The 17,452-nt window shown below is 38.9% G+C and overlaps 1 protein-coding gene across 1 annotated transcript in view; it reads right to left on the reverse strand.

Moving 5' to 3' along the window:
• The window catches only part of Rx (Retinal Homeobox), a 30,155-nt gene continuing 12,703 nt past the window's right edge, over nt 1-17,452 (reverse strand). Inside the window, exons 5-6 of the mRNA XM_068287934.1 lie at nt 994-1,159; nt 1-925 (exon numbers count right to left, since the gene is read on the reverse strand). Coding sequence (XP_068144035.1) covers nt 198-925; nt 994-1,159 — 894 coding nt within the window. The 3' untranslated portion in view covers nt 1-197. The remainder of the gene's footprint in view (nt 926-993; nt 1,160-17,452) is intronic.

The raw sequence follows: 17,452 nt of genomic DNA on the forward strand, positions 1-17,452 counted from the left end.
GGTTTTTTTTAACAAACTTCTTTTATGGTGTTTAGTTTTTGTTCTTGTTAATTTTAACATTAAATTTTCTTGTTTTTCAATTTAGTCTGCTTGATTATACAATATAAATTGGGGAGCCTACAACATTAAATTCGCTAAACTGAAAGACAGGGAGTGGGGAGTGGGGGTGAGGGTGAGGGGGGGAAGAAGGTTATTAATTAAACCATGGAGACAAGTCCCTTGTTGAGATTATCTAGATGCTCCTTGGCCTTGATGCGCAATGTGGCTATGGAATTGCTACGCATATCCGTCGGCTGGCTGGCACTCGGAGGCGGCGGACTATCCCGGCCCACATCCAGTAGCTCAATGTTGGCACTGGCCGCACATTTGTCCAGGCTTCCGGCATTGTTGGTGCTGCTATTGCTGTCCAAGTCGCTGCAATCGCGTGCCTCGCCATTGGAGTCGGCATTGCAAATGCTGAGATTCTGCGGTGACATGCAGACGTCTGGCCCGCCGCTGCTGCTGCACTCCAAGGACGAGGATGAGGACGAAGTCGACGTTGTGGATGTTGTGGTTATTGCGGGCTGCGGCAGACTATTGCTGGGATTGGGCGTGGCATTGGTCAGGGGGGTCACTCCGGCATGATGATGCGGCGAGCCCAGCGATGTGGCGTGCGGTGACATGCGTGACAAGTGCGGTGAGAGATGCGACAAGGGCACTACAGCATGATGCGAATGCGAATGTGGATGGGAATGGGGCGGTGGGGGTGGCGGGGGAGGTGGCTGTGGATGTCCTCCATGCCCACTCGGCGGCGGCGGCGGTGGTGGTCCATGTCCATGGTGATGCCCCATGGCCGCCAGACTACTCATGGTCAATTGGGCAGGTGCCAGGCTTAACGGCGGCGTCAAATAGCTCGGATAAACGGTCTGAGGATGCGACAGAAATCCTAAGGAGAAAAGGGTTTCTTTTTGGGATTAGTTTCAAAAGTACAGACATCAAAGTATTCTATCCTACCTGGCAGGGCACTCAGCAGCGGCGGCGATAGCCAGGGATCTACAGGCAATCCGGAAGCTCCACAGCCCAAGCGATGCGGCAGTTGGGTGAAGTGAGTCAACCCAAGACGCAGGCTCTCCGATTTCTCCTGGCGACGCCATTTGGCGCGGCGGTTTTGGAACCAGACCTGAAACGAATACAAAATTTATTCATTAGAAATACTCAGAAGTAGCTTTGATTTAATAAGGTTTATGAGATGAGAAGAATCCAACTCAACCAAACCATAAACAGAGTCGTCTTAATAAAAAGTGGGAGAGAGAGATGGAGAGAAAGAGATTGGCCAAGTTCTTTTTTTTTTTTTTTGCTCCAACAAAGAGCCAAATAAATGAGAAAGAGAGAGATATGTAAGTATTAAGAAAGCAAAATGGCGGACAAGGGAAAATTGTTAATGAAAACACAAATGGGATCCACACACACACACACAAGAGAGTGCTGTGGGGGTAGAGGGTAGAGGGAGAGTTCCACCATTCAACGATGTCAAAGTTAGAAGGAAATAAAATAAAATTCAATTAGTTGCCGTTGCTCTAATTAGCATTACCGTAACAATGAAAGTGTATTAGTGTCTGTCTGACTGTCTCTCTGTCTGTGTGTTGTCTCAGTGTGTGTGTGTGTCTAATTAGAGCCAAAAGCAAAGGAAAGAGAGAGAGAGCGCGTGCGAGAGAGCGAGCGAGACTGTCAAAACGAACGAGCGAGCCAAAAGATTGGCCACGAGTGAGACAGAGAGAGAGAGGGAGGAAGAACTGTTTTCGATTTCCGCCTAGGTTCACAGTGGGTGGCTAAGGTGGGAGAGGTGGTGGGTCTGGCCTCTGGCACTGGCCTCAGCCTCAGTCTCTGCCGCTGTCTCTGCCCTGCCTCTGCCGCTGTTCTGCTTCCAACTCTGCTTTGCTCAAAGTAATTAAATGCAATTTGCGCAAATTAATAAGAAATTATTTCTGATGGAAATTTCATTTCCATTATGTTGTTGTTGTTGTTGCCGTTGCTGTTATTTTTGCTGCCTGCCCACGGCCAAATAAACGAGTAGCTATAATTCCTACTCCACACACAAAATGCAGGAATATAAAATGTATATATAGCTATAAATTCATGTATTTCATATAGTTTGTCTCTCTCTCTCTCACTCTTTCTCTTTCTACCTCCTTTGCCATGTCTTAATTAAGCATAATGGTGCATAAAATTATTTACTTATGATTTACGAAACGTGTTTTTACTAGAAATCCAACTAGAAAGAATTCTTGAGTATTAACATTTAAGAAATTAGTCAACTATCTCCATAACTATATAAGTCACTTTGATTAGCTAATCCATCGTAGTAGTAGTCGATTAAATAAAGCCATGTCAATAATGAGGAGGTAAAGTACGTAGAAGGTGGGCCAAAAGTAATCACCCTATTGAAAGATGTCCTTGGTTTCGTAAATAACGGTTAACGTTTTGACATTTGTGGACTAGACAGATATAGAATATAAGTGAAGAAGCCTTGTAGCGATCCACTCCCCAAGAACGCGAAATAGTCGTAGTCATTTTCATCTCAGCGGGTACGGGAACAAGCAGAACTACCGCACGTGATGCACGAGGAGACATTACACCCGCTGCAAGTGACTACATGAGTTGCTGTTCCCGGACTCCTCCGAGGACCATTTCTTTTCGAGGACCCTGCCGCAAAAGTGGACAGTGCCCGCTATAGGTTAATGTTAACCGAATTGTTCGTCCCACTGAACGAATTAGGACTGTAGGACATGTGGTTTCAACAGGACGGAGCAAAGGCACAAGGCTGCGTTTCCGGGTCGTCTCATCTCTCGTTTTGGCGACTTGCACTGGCCCGCAAGATCCCCCGATTTAACCGATGCAGACTTTTTTTGATCATGCCTGAGACACTAGAAGCCCTCAAGGACAACATTCGACACGAGTGCGGGACTCTGTTTCCAGAAGTTCCTGCCGAAGTGATGATAAATGCTGTAAAACGATCCCGTATAGCAATCAACTGTGACGGCACCCATTTGGCCGATATCATCTTCTCGACTTGTAATTTAAAAACAGAATCAAATTCTTTTATTTAGGAAAAAATTGAGAGCCAAACAACATCGGATGACTTCTTTTGGCCCACCCTGTATATTCCCGAATCGATCTCGAGTGTTTGGATTGTCGATTGATTTGTTTAATAATATGAATAAAGGGTTTTAAAAAATGTTTCTAACTGTGAATTAAGTTTTTTAAAAAAATATTTGTTATATTTTTCATATTGTTCTTTTCTTCAATACTTAAAGCAAATATCGAAGAAGATGTCTAAGAAAACAACTTCGGAAAATTCAGAAAAAAAAAACACAAAATCAGATGAAAATCTATAAAAAAAAAGTTTCCTGAGTTTTTTTTTTTTTAATTGCTTTCTGTTCGATTTTTAGCGGATTTCGAATGCGTAAAACTAAAAAAAAGTTTACGAGAAATTTTCAGGATTTTGACAGTATTTGACAATTTGATGCGTAATCCTATATTTGGAAAATATTTTCGGGTGATGACGTATCAGAAAGTTCAGATTTTTGGTCATTTTCGAAAAGGCATTTGGCAGATTGAGGTTTGGCCAAAAGACATGCGAAAAGACCAAAGGACCGGGGCTAACCTAGACCGCTTCAATGTTTGTATACCCTTGCAAGTGGTTTGTTACTCTTTCCTTACCAATAAATGTCAAAGTGGAAAACGTTTTGTCTAAAAAGTCGAATGTTTTCAAAAGATGGGCCTTAGTATATCAAATAACAAAGTTATTGATCAAAAGTCACTGTTTTCCACCGATCGATCCTATGTGAGCTTCATGAAACAGTTATCGCATCTTGATTAAGATAATGATAAGTTTAGGAAACTGTCATAGCTGTAGCTCTTACGTTCTAGGAGGAGTTCGCGTCGATCCAAACGGACGGACGGACATGACTATATAGTCGGAGATGCTTCCTTTTATGCGTCGCACACTTCTGACCAAAATTAATATACCCTTTTTGTAAGAGTATGAAAATTGATTAAATATAACTATAAATAACTACTTAATACTTATTCTCAGTCATATCCTTAAAGTTTTAAATTTAGTTTTCTTAACCCAAAAACTAAAGACTTGCAATTTTCGATTTTCTTTTTCATTTTACATTATAAGTACATAATATACATATTATTAAATGTTTGATTTAAATAAAATATAAAAACTAATATTGAAATCCGACTCTGCCAGGATTTGTTCATTACTTTGGCATTTGCATCAATTCCAAAACTAAGTTTTATGTGATCAAAAAATAAACTAAATGCAAACTTTTGTTTGTTTTTTCATTTGTTTTAAGGGGAATTCGCTTTTCCTTTCACTTTAATTGCCCATTCGTCGGTGATATCTCGAAAGTAGTTGAATATTATTGGACTTACTTAATGAAACTTATTTAAAAAGCAATATTTCTATCTGGCTTAACGAAGATACGATCCTAAATATGGATGATAAACATCTAGAGTAACTCACCATAAATGAAAGTTCTATCAACATAGACTGAAAAGTATAATAATATATATCTTAATGAATTAATAATTAATTAATTACTGTTTCCAAGATCTATTCTAGTTAATATAGAAGTTCAAATAAACAACAGAACTAGCCTTAGCTCAGGTTCAGCTGATAGAGTCATAAAAATCAATCCATCTATGTTAACTATCTCTGCAAATTGTATTCATTATATTTTTACTATACTTTCCAAGTGAGTTTTGAAATATTCGAGAGATAATGAACAATTGTGTGCAATCACTCGAACATTCAGATTAAATGGCTTAGGAAAATTGTTGTTGAAATCGGTCAATTTGTGGCCAGTTACTCATTTAATAGTCCATTCCTCTTCGCAGCTAACAAAAAAGCCATTTAGAAAGTCTAATTTCCTGTCTCTCAAATCAGTCTAGAGAAAATAAATTAAAGTTAGCTGCTTTAGGCCACATTTTAAGCCAACTCTCACACAGCAGCGCCACACACACACACACAAACACATTAGGTGGATGAGTGGGAGGAGTGGGAAGAGTGGCTTGATGGCTGAAGCCTCGTCTCTCTTGACTGTTATAATTTGAGTTTGTGCTTCTTCATTTTAATTAAATCATCAAAATCAATTTTGTAATTTCCATTCATGGCGCGCCATTATGAAAATCCCCAAACACACACACACACAAACACATTGCGTAAAAGAGAAAGAATATATTGCTATCCAGCCCATTCAAGGGGGTGGCACACGCCCACCAACCAGCCACCCAGCCATCCTCCCAGTCATCATCGTCATCATCATCATCATCAAGCCAACAAGAGTTGGGAAAATTGTCTGCTTTCATCTTTGGCTGTTGATGTTGGGAGCAACCATCCACCTGCCTCTCTCCCCCCCATCCACCCATGATTCTGTTATATTCTCCACAAGTTCTGGACCAAAACTGAATGAATTTTCCACCCCGTGGACACACAAACACAGCCAGAGAGACAGAGAAAGAAAAAACGAGAGAGAGATAGAGAGGAAAGCAGGGGGGGGAGAGGGAGGCATCCCCATTTTCAGCCATTTTCAATTTTGATACATTCTGCTCCGGCCTGGCCTGGCCTGGCCTGGCGTCCTCTTCTGCCTTATTGAGACTGCCTGCGGCATTTAGCATTCATGTGGGACACGCGACTCACCACAAGTTTCAGGCCCCCAACCAACCCATTTACCTACCTCGACCCCCCATTTGTCCTACCCCTCTTACCCTTGTCAATCCAACCACTTTTCAACTTTAATCTTTTTCATAAACTTCACATTGGCAGCAAACAACAATTTGTTGCCCCTTCTATACACCACCGAAAACCTGGCTAGGACATCATTGCATTCTCTTCTCTCTCTCTCTCTGTTTCTGCTTCTCACTTGTGGATACATTTTCCTTGCCGTCTTCTTTAATTTTGTTCGCAGCAAAGTTTTGCCATTTTATTGGAAAACTTCTGCCGCAAAGTGTCGTTGCCCAAAATGAGAGAGATAGAGAGAGAGAGAGAGAGAAGGAGCGAGTAGAGGAAAAATGAAAATAAAAAAGCGAACAACAAGCCAGCATACAAGGCGTATACGCAATTTGGCTTGTATGCAGAAAACACACTCACCCACAAAGTCGCTCTCTCTCTCATTCTATCTCTATTACTCTGCAACTCTCACTCTGTCTCTCTCTCGTTTCTCCCCCTCTGTGTGAGTGTGTGTGTGTGTGGGGCAGAAATTGCTTTTCGAATGTTTCTGACAGTTTTGCAAATTGGAAAATTGACTTTTAACACACAAGAGCTCAGCAGCTTAATAAAACTGTTTGCAACTTCTGGGATGAATGTTCGCTGTGGGAGAGATGGAGATGGGCAAGAGGCAAGGAGGGGGTGGTGATATTACGATATTACAGAGAAGGAAATGGTTATTGTTGTTGCATTCATATATACTTCCGTTCTAAATTTGGTAGCTCGTTCGAATTTGTGGTAACTAACTATAGAATCTAGCTCTAGAAATCAGACAATTACATTGCACATAAGTACATGACGAAAGGGCGACGGTTAGGGGAGAGACGTGGGGCATAATCGGTATCCCTTCTCTATTATTATTATTCCAACATTTTCATTTGTCATGCAATTCAATCAATTTGATTGAAAATTGCACTTTGTGAGCTCGTTGCGATAAGCAATTTAATTGCCTGGAAAAGAAAAATTGACTCGACATATATAGCAATGAACCATATAATTAGAGAGAGAGAGGAGAGAGAGAGGCAATCCCAGGGACCCTGCAGGACAACCCATTGCGCTCAAGGATATTGATAGCGGCGCCTAAAGTAATAACCAAAATGCAGTTTCAGTCTGAGAAACGAGTTGAATTCGGTTCACATTTCTAAGGTTCCCATTCCCTACATTTCGTCCTTATTCTCGTGTGGAAGCTTTAATTCAATTAAAAAATCCTCAAACCCTCGAAAAAGCAAAAACGAAATTCGCGAAACCCTAATTATATGGCTCAACCGAACTCAGTTCGTAGCAAACACACAGGAGCCTGTCATAATTTGCTCCGATTTTGTCGTTGGACAAAGCCACAGCATGTAGTCCTTTTTCCTCTCTCTCTATCTCCCTCTCTCGTTAGTTTAGTTTTATGACATGTTTGTTCTTTGTTGGCTTTTAGTTCCGGTAGGTAGCCTACCTAAGCTCAGACCCCAAAATAACTATATAAAAAAGAAAAATACCGAAGAAGGCATCCTGTTTCGTTTGCCTTCGAAGGAATAGTTCTGAGGGCGAACAAAAGACCCCTTTTGAGGCAAGATGTTTTAATTAGTTTAAAAGCCGACAAGCATATTAATTTACACGGCAACTGACTACTACTTAACCAGCTCTAATCTTAAAGACTTAAGTTCTCCAAACTATACCTTGAAATAGCTTAAACCTTCTAGAATTCTTTTTGACTTTAGATTTGGAGACCTTGTATTCCAAGGAATTCAAACTATTAAACTCAAGATGACTGGAATGTTGTTTGGAATATAACTTAAATGAGGATTTTAGGGAAAATTGGGCAAAATAATTGTTTTAGAACCTAAACAGTTATGAATCGTAAACTGACCTAAATACCTCCTTAACCCTCAAAGGAGGGTATAAAGGAGATGTGGATAATGTTATTCGAGTAACTGTTTGACAAACGAAAGGCTCTTAAGTCCTGGTTAGCTGAAGGAAGTGTCTTGGAGTCTTTCAGCGGCCATGTTAAGTCACTCTGCTAGCGAGAATAACTTTTGAATGTATCCACGTAGTCCTGTAGTCTGTGAGAAGTTCCCATTGTGGAAACTAGGCTAGCCTTTGATTTGCTTATAATTACAGTTTAGTTGGCTGTAATCGAAAGCGTGGCACACGACTTTGCCAATCACAGACTAAGTGTACGCCTCAAATGTCATCATGCGAAACGCCAAGGTGGTATTTGACCCACTCTCCAGCCCACACTCCCCTTTAACACCCCCCTAAATAAGAGGCAACCAGCCAAACACCCAGTCGATCAAAAGGTTGTCTCAAATTTCCCAGTGATTTCAATTGGAAATGACTTACGGGAAACCCAGAGAGTGAGAGTGAGAGTGAGAGGGGGAAGAGAAAGGTTTGCGGGTTGTTTGTCAGGGCGTGTTTGCTCTTTGCCACGTGGCACCCTGTATTTAATTAGCTATTTATTTACTTGCCGACAGCCAGAGACGGAGACAGAGCCAGTGCCAGAGCCGAAGCCAGAGCCAACCGAGCGGAGCAACATTGAGCGCACGCACAGTTAATAAGCAGTTAAATCGGACAACAAAGGACGACAAATACGTATATATACCTAAAGCTAAGGTAAATAAACAAGGATAGTTCTATTTCTAAGAGGGTTGCGGGGGTTGAGGTTGAAACTGTCGCACGATTCGGATTCTGATTCAACTCTTAGCTGCTGGCTTTCCTTTTGTTCTCTCACACATTTTCAGTTGACGCATTTTTAATTTGCAACAGCGAATGGCAGTGGGCGGGGAGGGGAGGGAGGCAGTTGCTGTGGGGGGTTGTGGCAGTTGCCACGCTGATTACTCGCACAATTTGAATAATTTCTTATGACAAATATAAATTAGTTGTGTTCATAGTTTTCCTTCACGTTTTTCCTTTTGTTTTTCGTATATATTAAAACTTTTTCTCGGATAACTTAATTATAATTTGCGTGCCAGAAGAAATTGTTTAGGTGATTAATTAGCACATCATAAAAAAAAAACAAAACCCAAGGAAAAGAAATTGTTAAGTGTTTATTTTTTGTTCTTACCAATTTGAATGGCAATAAAACGCATAAAACCAATTAGCAGGCAACAGAAATTAATTAAAAGCGGAAACTAAAGGACAAAGCCGACTTCATTTTGATGGCCCCCTCCGCCTCCATCTCCCAACCCCTCTACCCTTTTCCCACAAATATTTTTATATACATATATAGAAATATAATGTATGAATTGATTATAAGCCGCTTCTGTCTGTGGCTTGACATAATTAGCGTATTGTGTGTGTGTGTGTGTGAGTGTGAGTGTGGGGGGAATCCCCATTCGCTTCTCTCTCTCCTTCTCATCATTGTCAAACGAAAACGTAAGCATTTATATAAAGCTGATTAAGTCAAATTCAACGATATCGTGCACATGATTTCTGGTGCTGGAGCTCTTGTTATACCTGTCCTTATTGAAAATTTCCTTTTGATTGGCTCTGAGTCATGTTTGTTTTTGTTTCGGTTCTTGTTGATACTTTTTGGTTTTCTGGGTAGGTCGAAATTGAAATTTTGTATGTCGTTCTGCTAATTTGACAACTTAAGCTCAGGCCTCATTTAAACTGACACACACACGACCAACCAAAAAAAAAAAAAACAAAAAAATCAATCTGTGGGAAATGCCAATACAATGTTCACCTATACGCTTGTACACTGAGAGAAATATAACTGAAATTCTTATGTTTCTCAAAGTGGACTACAAGACTAATCCAAAAGAAATTAAGCTTAGTTAGTTCCTTGGGTTAAGTACCTGAATTTCATGGATGATTTGTAATTTGTAATAACTAACAGATAACTAAATCACTTTTAAAAGAAATATAAGTAACTTTGGGAGTTTTTCGCAGTCATTTAGGAAACTGAACAACGATGATCCGGGTTCAAATCCCAGGCTAGTGTATGGATGTAGTTTTCATCTAAAACATGGTTAGGTTAATACTTTACAACTGTATCCTACCTCACCGGGAGGGGGGATGAAATTTCATGTAAGGTGCGCGCAATAAGTAAATGGGACACTACCTTAATATCTATACCAACTAAGCCGATTAGGATATTCAAATAAAATAAATTTATCTTTAAACTCCTTAAATTTATATACACCCATACCTCGCTTTGCGTCGGGGATACGTTCCAAAAAAATGCGACGCAAGTCGAAACAACGCAAAGTGAATTATGATTTTCTATAGCAAGCCATGTAAAAATCGAAGATAGGTTTCAGGGTTACGAAAATACATACATTTTAAAACTAAAATTTAACAAATTAACATTTAAAAAACAAACAAAATCTCATATCATTTTATTTCATATTATGCATATAAAAAACAAGAAGAAATTAATTCAATTAAAACAAAATAAATAATTCAATTATTCAATAATTTAAATAAAATTACAATTAATCACTATCTGATAAGTCTTCAGTGTCTGTTGTCGTACGTCGGCTTTCTTTAAAAAAAAATTGGTCCAGTGTTGTCTGACCAGCTTTTTTTTTTTTTGCATAAAATACAATTCCTTATAGCAATTAATATTCGCAGCTACCGCTTGGGACACTTTAAGGCTCCTTTCGCTGTCAGGATCATTTTTTAAGAAAATCTCCATGCCTTCGTCAATCAAAGATATCGCTTTGGAAATTTGTTTGGAAGTTAAGTTCTGTTGCTTGGATATCTCTAAATGGTCACGGTCATAGTCATCTTCTTCATTAGCAATTTCCAATTCCAATTGCAAAAGTTCTTCATTAGAAAACTCTTGGTTGTGCGATGTTAGCAATTCATTTATATCAGCCTCCTCCATACCTTCAAAATTAGACTGTTTGGCAAAATTTGAAAGTTCATGACAAACAGCTGTTGTATCATCAACTTCGGTAGTGCATTTTTGGTGAACACATTCAGGCCATATTTTGCGCCAAACACCATTCATGCAAGATGGTTTAATCTCCTGCCACGAATCAGATATAATTTCTATGGCTTTCATAATGTTGAAATTTTTCCAAAATTGTAGCATGGTAGGTTTACCTTCTCCATCAGTCTCACTTATAAGAAGCTTAAAGGTCCGTCGAAGGTAATAGCTTTTAAAAGTCGATATAACTCCCTGATCCATCGGCTGAATAACTGACGTAGTATTAGCTGGTAGAAATACAAATTTCACGTTTCCTGAGCAACGCAACATCGAAAATCTAACGACGCACAATGAAAATTAGTGCTAATTGATCAGCGACGCAACTTCGAAAAAACGCAAACCGAAACGACGCAAAGCGAGGTATGGGTGTATATATTTCAGCCCATTAAAATGGAAAAAAACTTAGGGCAAAATTAGAAAATAATCAAACAAAATATTTTCCAACGAAATAAGTAACTGGGACATGAGACTAACCAGAAATGACAGCAAATCAATCTGTCCCATTTTCTTATTTCGTTCGCAAAACGAAACTAAAAATTAATGTAACTAGAAAACCCTGTGATACTTTTTCACAATATATTTTCAGCATATTTTTTGGCCATCGCTGAAGAACAATACAACTAAAATATAGAAGGAAAAGAGAAAACGAAAAACTGCATATTTTGAACAAAATAATGTAATAAGTCTTTGTCCAACTTACTTATTGCGCGCACCTTAGTAGAGTAGCAGTTTTTAGTCACTTGGGCTCTTCGTACGAGGTTCCCAGTAAGAATCATTTTTATACCCTTGCAGAGGGTATTATAAAATTGGTCAGATGTTTGTAACGCACAGAAGGAGACGTTTCCGACCCCATAAAGTATATATATTCTTGATCAGCATGAGAAGCTATAGCCATGTCCGTCTGTCCGTCTGTCCGTCGGTGCGTACGCGTTTTACTCAGCCATCTTAAGAGCTATCGGGATGAAATTTTTTTGGGAGCTTTTTTTTTACCCGGGTGAGATAAAGTATGAAAATCTTTGGGATCGGACTACTATATCATATAACTCTGGAACAAAAATTTTTGCAAAAATTGGAGTATCCCCATGAAATTTACCAATATAATAGAATTTGATATAAAATCTCAGATCCCAAAATTTGACCCTGATCGGATAAATAGAACACAAGTTACAGTCTATATAAATCGGTTCAATCGCTGCCGGCAGCTCTGCTTGCTGCCTACTACGTCATCATCAAATCAACAGAGCACATGCATACACACACAGACGCAACGCTACATAAACTGTATGTGTATGCGTGCGTTGCTTTGCTTAGGGAATGAGGGAAGAAGAAGAACAAATTGTACATAGTATGAAGAGTAAAATTGTTTTGTTTGTATATTAATGAATTGAGTTGCAGAAAACAAATTTTGAACATGTGAAATTATTATTGTCAAGGACTGCAAGGGTATATAAACTTCGGCATAGCCGAATTTAACTTCTTTGATATTTGAAACTTAATAAACTGATGGACGCTGGGGCACCTGGGATTCAGAAGCCCTGTAAGCTACTATAACTTTAGACATTGTTTTCAAAAGAACTGATTTTATTTTAACCAGGGTCCAAAACACAAAATTGATAGTAAAATATCAAAGAAGTTAAATTCGGCTATGCCGAAGTTTATATACCCTTGCAGTCCTTGACAATAATAATTTCACATGTTCAAAATTTGTTTTCTGCAACTCAATTCATTAATATACAAACAAAACAATTTTACTCTTCATACTATGTACAATTTGTTCTTCTTCTTCCCTCATTCCCTAAGCAAAGCAACGCACGCATACACATACAGTTTATGTAGCGTTGCGTCTGTGTGAGTATGCATGTGCTCTGTTGATTTGATGATGACGTAGTAGGCAGCAAGCAGAGCTGCCGGCAGCGATTGAGCCGATTTATATAGACTGTAACTTGTGTTCTATTTATCCGATCAGGGTCAAATTTTGGGATCTGAGATTTTATATCAAATTCTATTATATTGGTAAATTTCATGGGGATACTCCAATTTTTGCAAAAATTTTTGTTCCAGAGTTATATGATATAGTAGTCCGATCCCAAAGATTTTCATACTTTATCTCACCCGGGTAAAAAAAAGCTCCCAAAAAAAATTTCATCCCGATAGCTCTTAAGATGGCTGAGTAAAACGCGTACGCACCGACGGACAGACGGACAGACGGACATGGCTATATCGACTTAGCTTCTCATGCTGATCAAGAATATATATACTTTATGGGGTCGGAAACGTCTCCTTCTGTGCGTTACAAACATCTGACCAATTTTATAATACCCTCTGCAAGGGTATAAAAATGTTCTGTTCTTATATAGAATAAACAAAAGGCCTGAGCCACAGACGTTTAGGGGCCCCTTCAATGTACTATAATTGTATAGTTTTCCCATAGATTTTCCTAGCTATAAAGCTATATTATGGCAAGTGTGTGTCATTTTTCCATAACTCAAAAAAACTTGAATCAAATTGAAGATGAACGAACTATTAACGAATTTTCGTTACTTTTGACTGTTTGATGAGTGTTAAAATCTTACGTAGAAACGCATTGTTGAAAAAAGATAGGCAAATAAAAGTGTTTGATTGTTTGTAAGAAGTCGTTTTTGTTTTTTTCACATAAACGATCATACTTGATGTAAAACCTAAAAATGTGTACCTAGTATAGGGGGCCCTTTAATTTGAATGCCCGGAGGCCTCTTAGGGTCCCAGTCCGGGCCTGATCCTATATTTATAATAACAATAACTTTGGAAGCTCTTCAGACTACTCAAAACTCAATCTCATTTCAACACTTTAAATAGTTTTGAATACAATTGGAAAAGTTTTATAGTTTTGTCTTTCCATTTGAACAGTTTTTTAATAGTTTAAGTTGTTTTTATTGCTTGTAATCAAAACGTAATTTCCTAATTCGCTGATTTAAAGATCTCTTTTATGGATTCAAATTTCTTTTTAACATTCTTTTCTATGACAAGTTTTCTTTCACTTTTTGTTTAAGTCTTTCGACTGAGCAGGCTGGAGTTCATTTCGGAGTAGAGGACTGCACGAATACACGCAAAAGTTCGGTTACTCTAATTGATTTTTATACAAACCATTTCAGTATCCTTTCACTACTACTATTTGAGATACACACGGCACAGAAAAAGGATGAGATCGAGTTACCAACTCTCTTGCCATCAACCTGTTAGACAACAGAGCATCAACAAGGCAGCTGAGAAGACATCATACTCTGGACCTTCCATATGGACTAATCCATCAACACCAACTCCCAAACTCCCTCCCGGATTCACAGCTTTTATGTCATAAAACAATTTATATAACTGTTTTCAGCTGATTGTCCATACTCGGGCAGAGATGACTCGATGGAGATAACTTGAAAAACAAGCCAAATGTTCATTCAATGAATTGTGATTTTCACTCGATTCATTAAAGGTGTAAATGAGTGATTCGTGATTTGAGCAAACAGCCGACCCCATAAAGTATATATATTCTTGATCAGGATAAACAGCCGAGTCGACCTAGCCATGTCCGTCCGTCCGTCCGTCTGTCTGTCTGTATGAACACGCAGATCTCGAAGGCTATAAAAGCTAGAGCCACCAAATTTGGTATGTAGACTCGCGTAGTATGTAAATAGGTCAAGTTTATTTCATATTTTTGCCACGCCCCTTTTCGCCTCCGTAATTTGAAATTGTATTTTTGCATGCATTATATATTTTCTTAATCAGCATTAGAAGTCGAGTCGATATAACCAATTGAGATGAAACTTGATTTCTAAATCTGGCCGGATCGAACTCTATATTACAATGGATCGAAAAGTCTTGTTTTTGGAACCAAATTGTAATTTTTACAATAAGAATTCTCTGAAAATTTATTAAGTAGATTTTCATTCAACTTAATTTTGAAAGGGAAACTAATTTAAGATATTATCAATAAATTTGAGCAATGCATAAAATGATTATTACACAATCTTCTGCCCATTAAAAAAGGGAAAAATTAAAATAAACATAAAAAAATCGGTGAAAACAATTTTCTGCCTAATTCAATACTTGTAAACTGTAAAATCAAAATCCAAGCACCCTTGACAGCTGACACACAAAGGACATGGCAAGTGCCATAATGCAATAATAAGAACAGAGACAGAGCGATAGACAGAGAGAGAGAGAGCGGCCCAAGAGGATATCGTGATGCCTTTTGACTTTTGGAACACGAATGAACAGATGTGCAACTCATTACAAAGCATTTAGGCGTTGAAATTGAATAATATTCATAATTTCATCTACTACAAGCAACAATCAACCCACATTGAGTCGCCGAGGGTTGAGGTCGTCGAGGGTGAGGGCGCTTGCCAACCCCCTCGACCTACGCCCACTTTTGCATTTCACGCACTTGACATTTCGAGTGGCGAATCTCAATCCTGCAAGGACCGAACAGCTGTTTCCTTTCGTTGCATTTCTCAGCGAGATGATGGCCAAGGATTTCGGGAAAGTAATTTACCATGGCAAAATAAGAAATAATTTCATTGTTATGCGCTTGATTACATTTAGATCATATTTTGTTACAATTTAAGCCAAAAACTCCTCGAGAGAAGGATAGAGAGAGAGAGAGAGGGAGTAGAGAACAGGAGCTGGGGGACATGCTCTGCTATGTTTCCTTTCCTCCTCTTCGTTGGTTATTTTTTTCTTTCTCGGTTTTTTGTTTTTAACCCCTAATGTCAAGTGAGGTTATGTTTGCCCAACTGTCAGGGGGTTGATCTATAATTTCATTCATTTCATTATATTCGTTTTTGTTTTCCCTTTTTTTTTTTGTGTTTGTGATTTATACATTTTCATTTTTATTGAAATGTGTGTGTTGACAGGTTACGGTAAATTTGATAAATGACTGTCCTAACCGAATTAAGAGACCCAAGGACATCCAAGGACCTGGTGTGTACTGAAGCGGTTTTTAGTGGCTGCTACTAATATCGAGGACAAATCCTTTGCACGCGTCGCTCTCGAAATGATTTTGATTGTGATTTCATTAGCCTTCAGCAGCTGGCAAATGAGCAATCATAGACTCTGGAAGCAAAGTCGATAGGCAAACATCTTCACACACAGGGACACGTTTCGCAGCTTAAATTACACACACACACACACACACATATGTACGTATATACACACATGTAGTCTTGGCAAAGGATGCGCTGTGTAAGCTTTTGCCAAAGCAGAGATAAAAGACGAGCGGCAAATGTCGTCGTCGTCGTCGTCGGCGTCGGCGGCTGCTTTAAAGTTAGCCCAAGGCTCAGCAAAGGCAACCAGAACTCCGTGCACCAGCACTACAATAAGGACAAGACAGACGAAGGGCAAAAAGGACGAGACACCCTTCAGGGTCTACGGAACCGTTCTGTGTGGAGCAGCGTAAACTCAATAAGTCGCATAAAAAGAATGAAATTGGATGCCATTGCAAACAAAACAAACGATGCCGCTGCCTCAGCCGACAATGTTGTCCTTGCCATCCCCCCAAATCCCTCTCCGCTTTCTCTCTCTCTCTTACCCTTGGCATCATCATCATCATCATACGCCTCTGCCATGGAATTCCATTTGCCTTTGACTAACAGCGGCAATTGCGATGTCTTTGGCCCATTCAAAGTTTAATTAATTGCGACACGGATTTTGAAGGCTCCTACACATATACTTATGCACATATGTATAATATACATATATACATATACAAATGCGATGTAAGATCACGATCTGTTAACAATCCTTTAGGAAACCAAAAGCGGCCTCATTTCCTTTTGTTAACTGAGCTTCTATTGAGGGTTAATTGAAAGCGGCAAAGTTCCAGACAACCACAGAGAAGAATTAAGTCTTTTTCCCATGTGTGTGTGAAGGCAACTTTGAGCTTCATCGAATTCTCTCGATGCTAAATTTTTAACCAAGTAAGTCAATCATCTTTAAGTTCTACATATTAACTCACCAAAGAAATAGTGAGCCTGTTTGAGGACAATTATGATAAGTATAAGATGTTTTCTTCCCTTCATCCTCTAAGAAGATTTGAAGAAGCTCCTGTCCAGGACTTGCCGCTTGATTTAATTTGATTCAATGATATAAATATAGCAAAGATTCAAATGAAATTTAAATCCAAATCGCTGTGATCAATGGGCAATCTCTTTGGATCCACATAAACTAAAATATATTGAGCCAACAAAAGTCGGCAAGAATTTCGTTAAGCAATCCAATCTGTAACGTATTTTGAATCTCACCCACCCAGACACATCTCCATATCAGACCCATATATGCCATAATTTGTATTCTGCCACCCCTGGTACAAAAAAATGAAATATTTGCCCTAGAACTTATTGTTTTGGCTACTCGTAATTAGTCCTCTCATATCAAGTGTTGGAGGTTGAACCATACCAACTTTTGCCTTTGTTTTAGTTGACAGTTTATTAAAATGAATAAATACAAACTGCGGAGCAGATGTGTAACACACACGGATACACACTCACACTCGTACGTGAACATACTTAAAGTCACGAATTTCAGATACCCTAAAACAGGGAATAGAAAGTGTGAAAAGGGAGAAGATGTTTATCCTTTCTTAAGATGAAGTAAAGTAATGACACTTGAGTTTTTTATAAGATGGTAGAGAAGAAAATGTTGGACTTTTCAGGATGTACTTATAAGATCCTCACGCTTTATCTCTAAAAGGATAAGAAGAATAGATTCTGTGAAGTGGAGTCACTTAAGTTCGAGGATGT

This window comes from Drosophila tropicalis, unplaced genomic scaffold (genome assembly GCF_018151085.1).
Source record: "Drosophila tropicalis isolate 14030-0801.00 unplaced genomic scaffold, ASM1815108v1 contig_573, whole genome shotgun sequence".
NCBI classification, from domain to species: Eukaryota; Metazoa; Arthropoda; class Insecta; order Diptera; family Drosophilidae; genus Drosophila; species Drosophila tropicalis.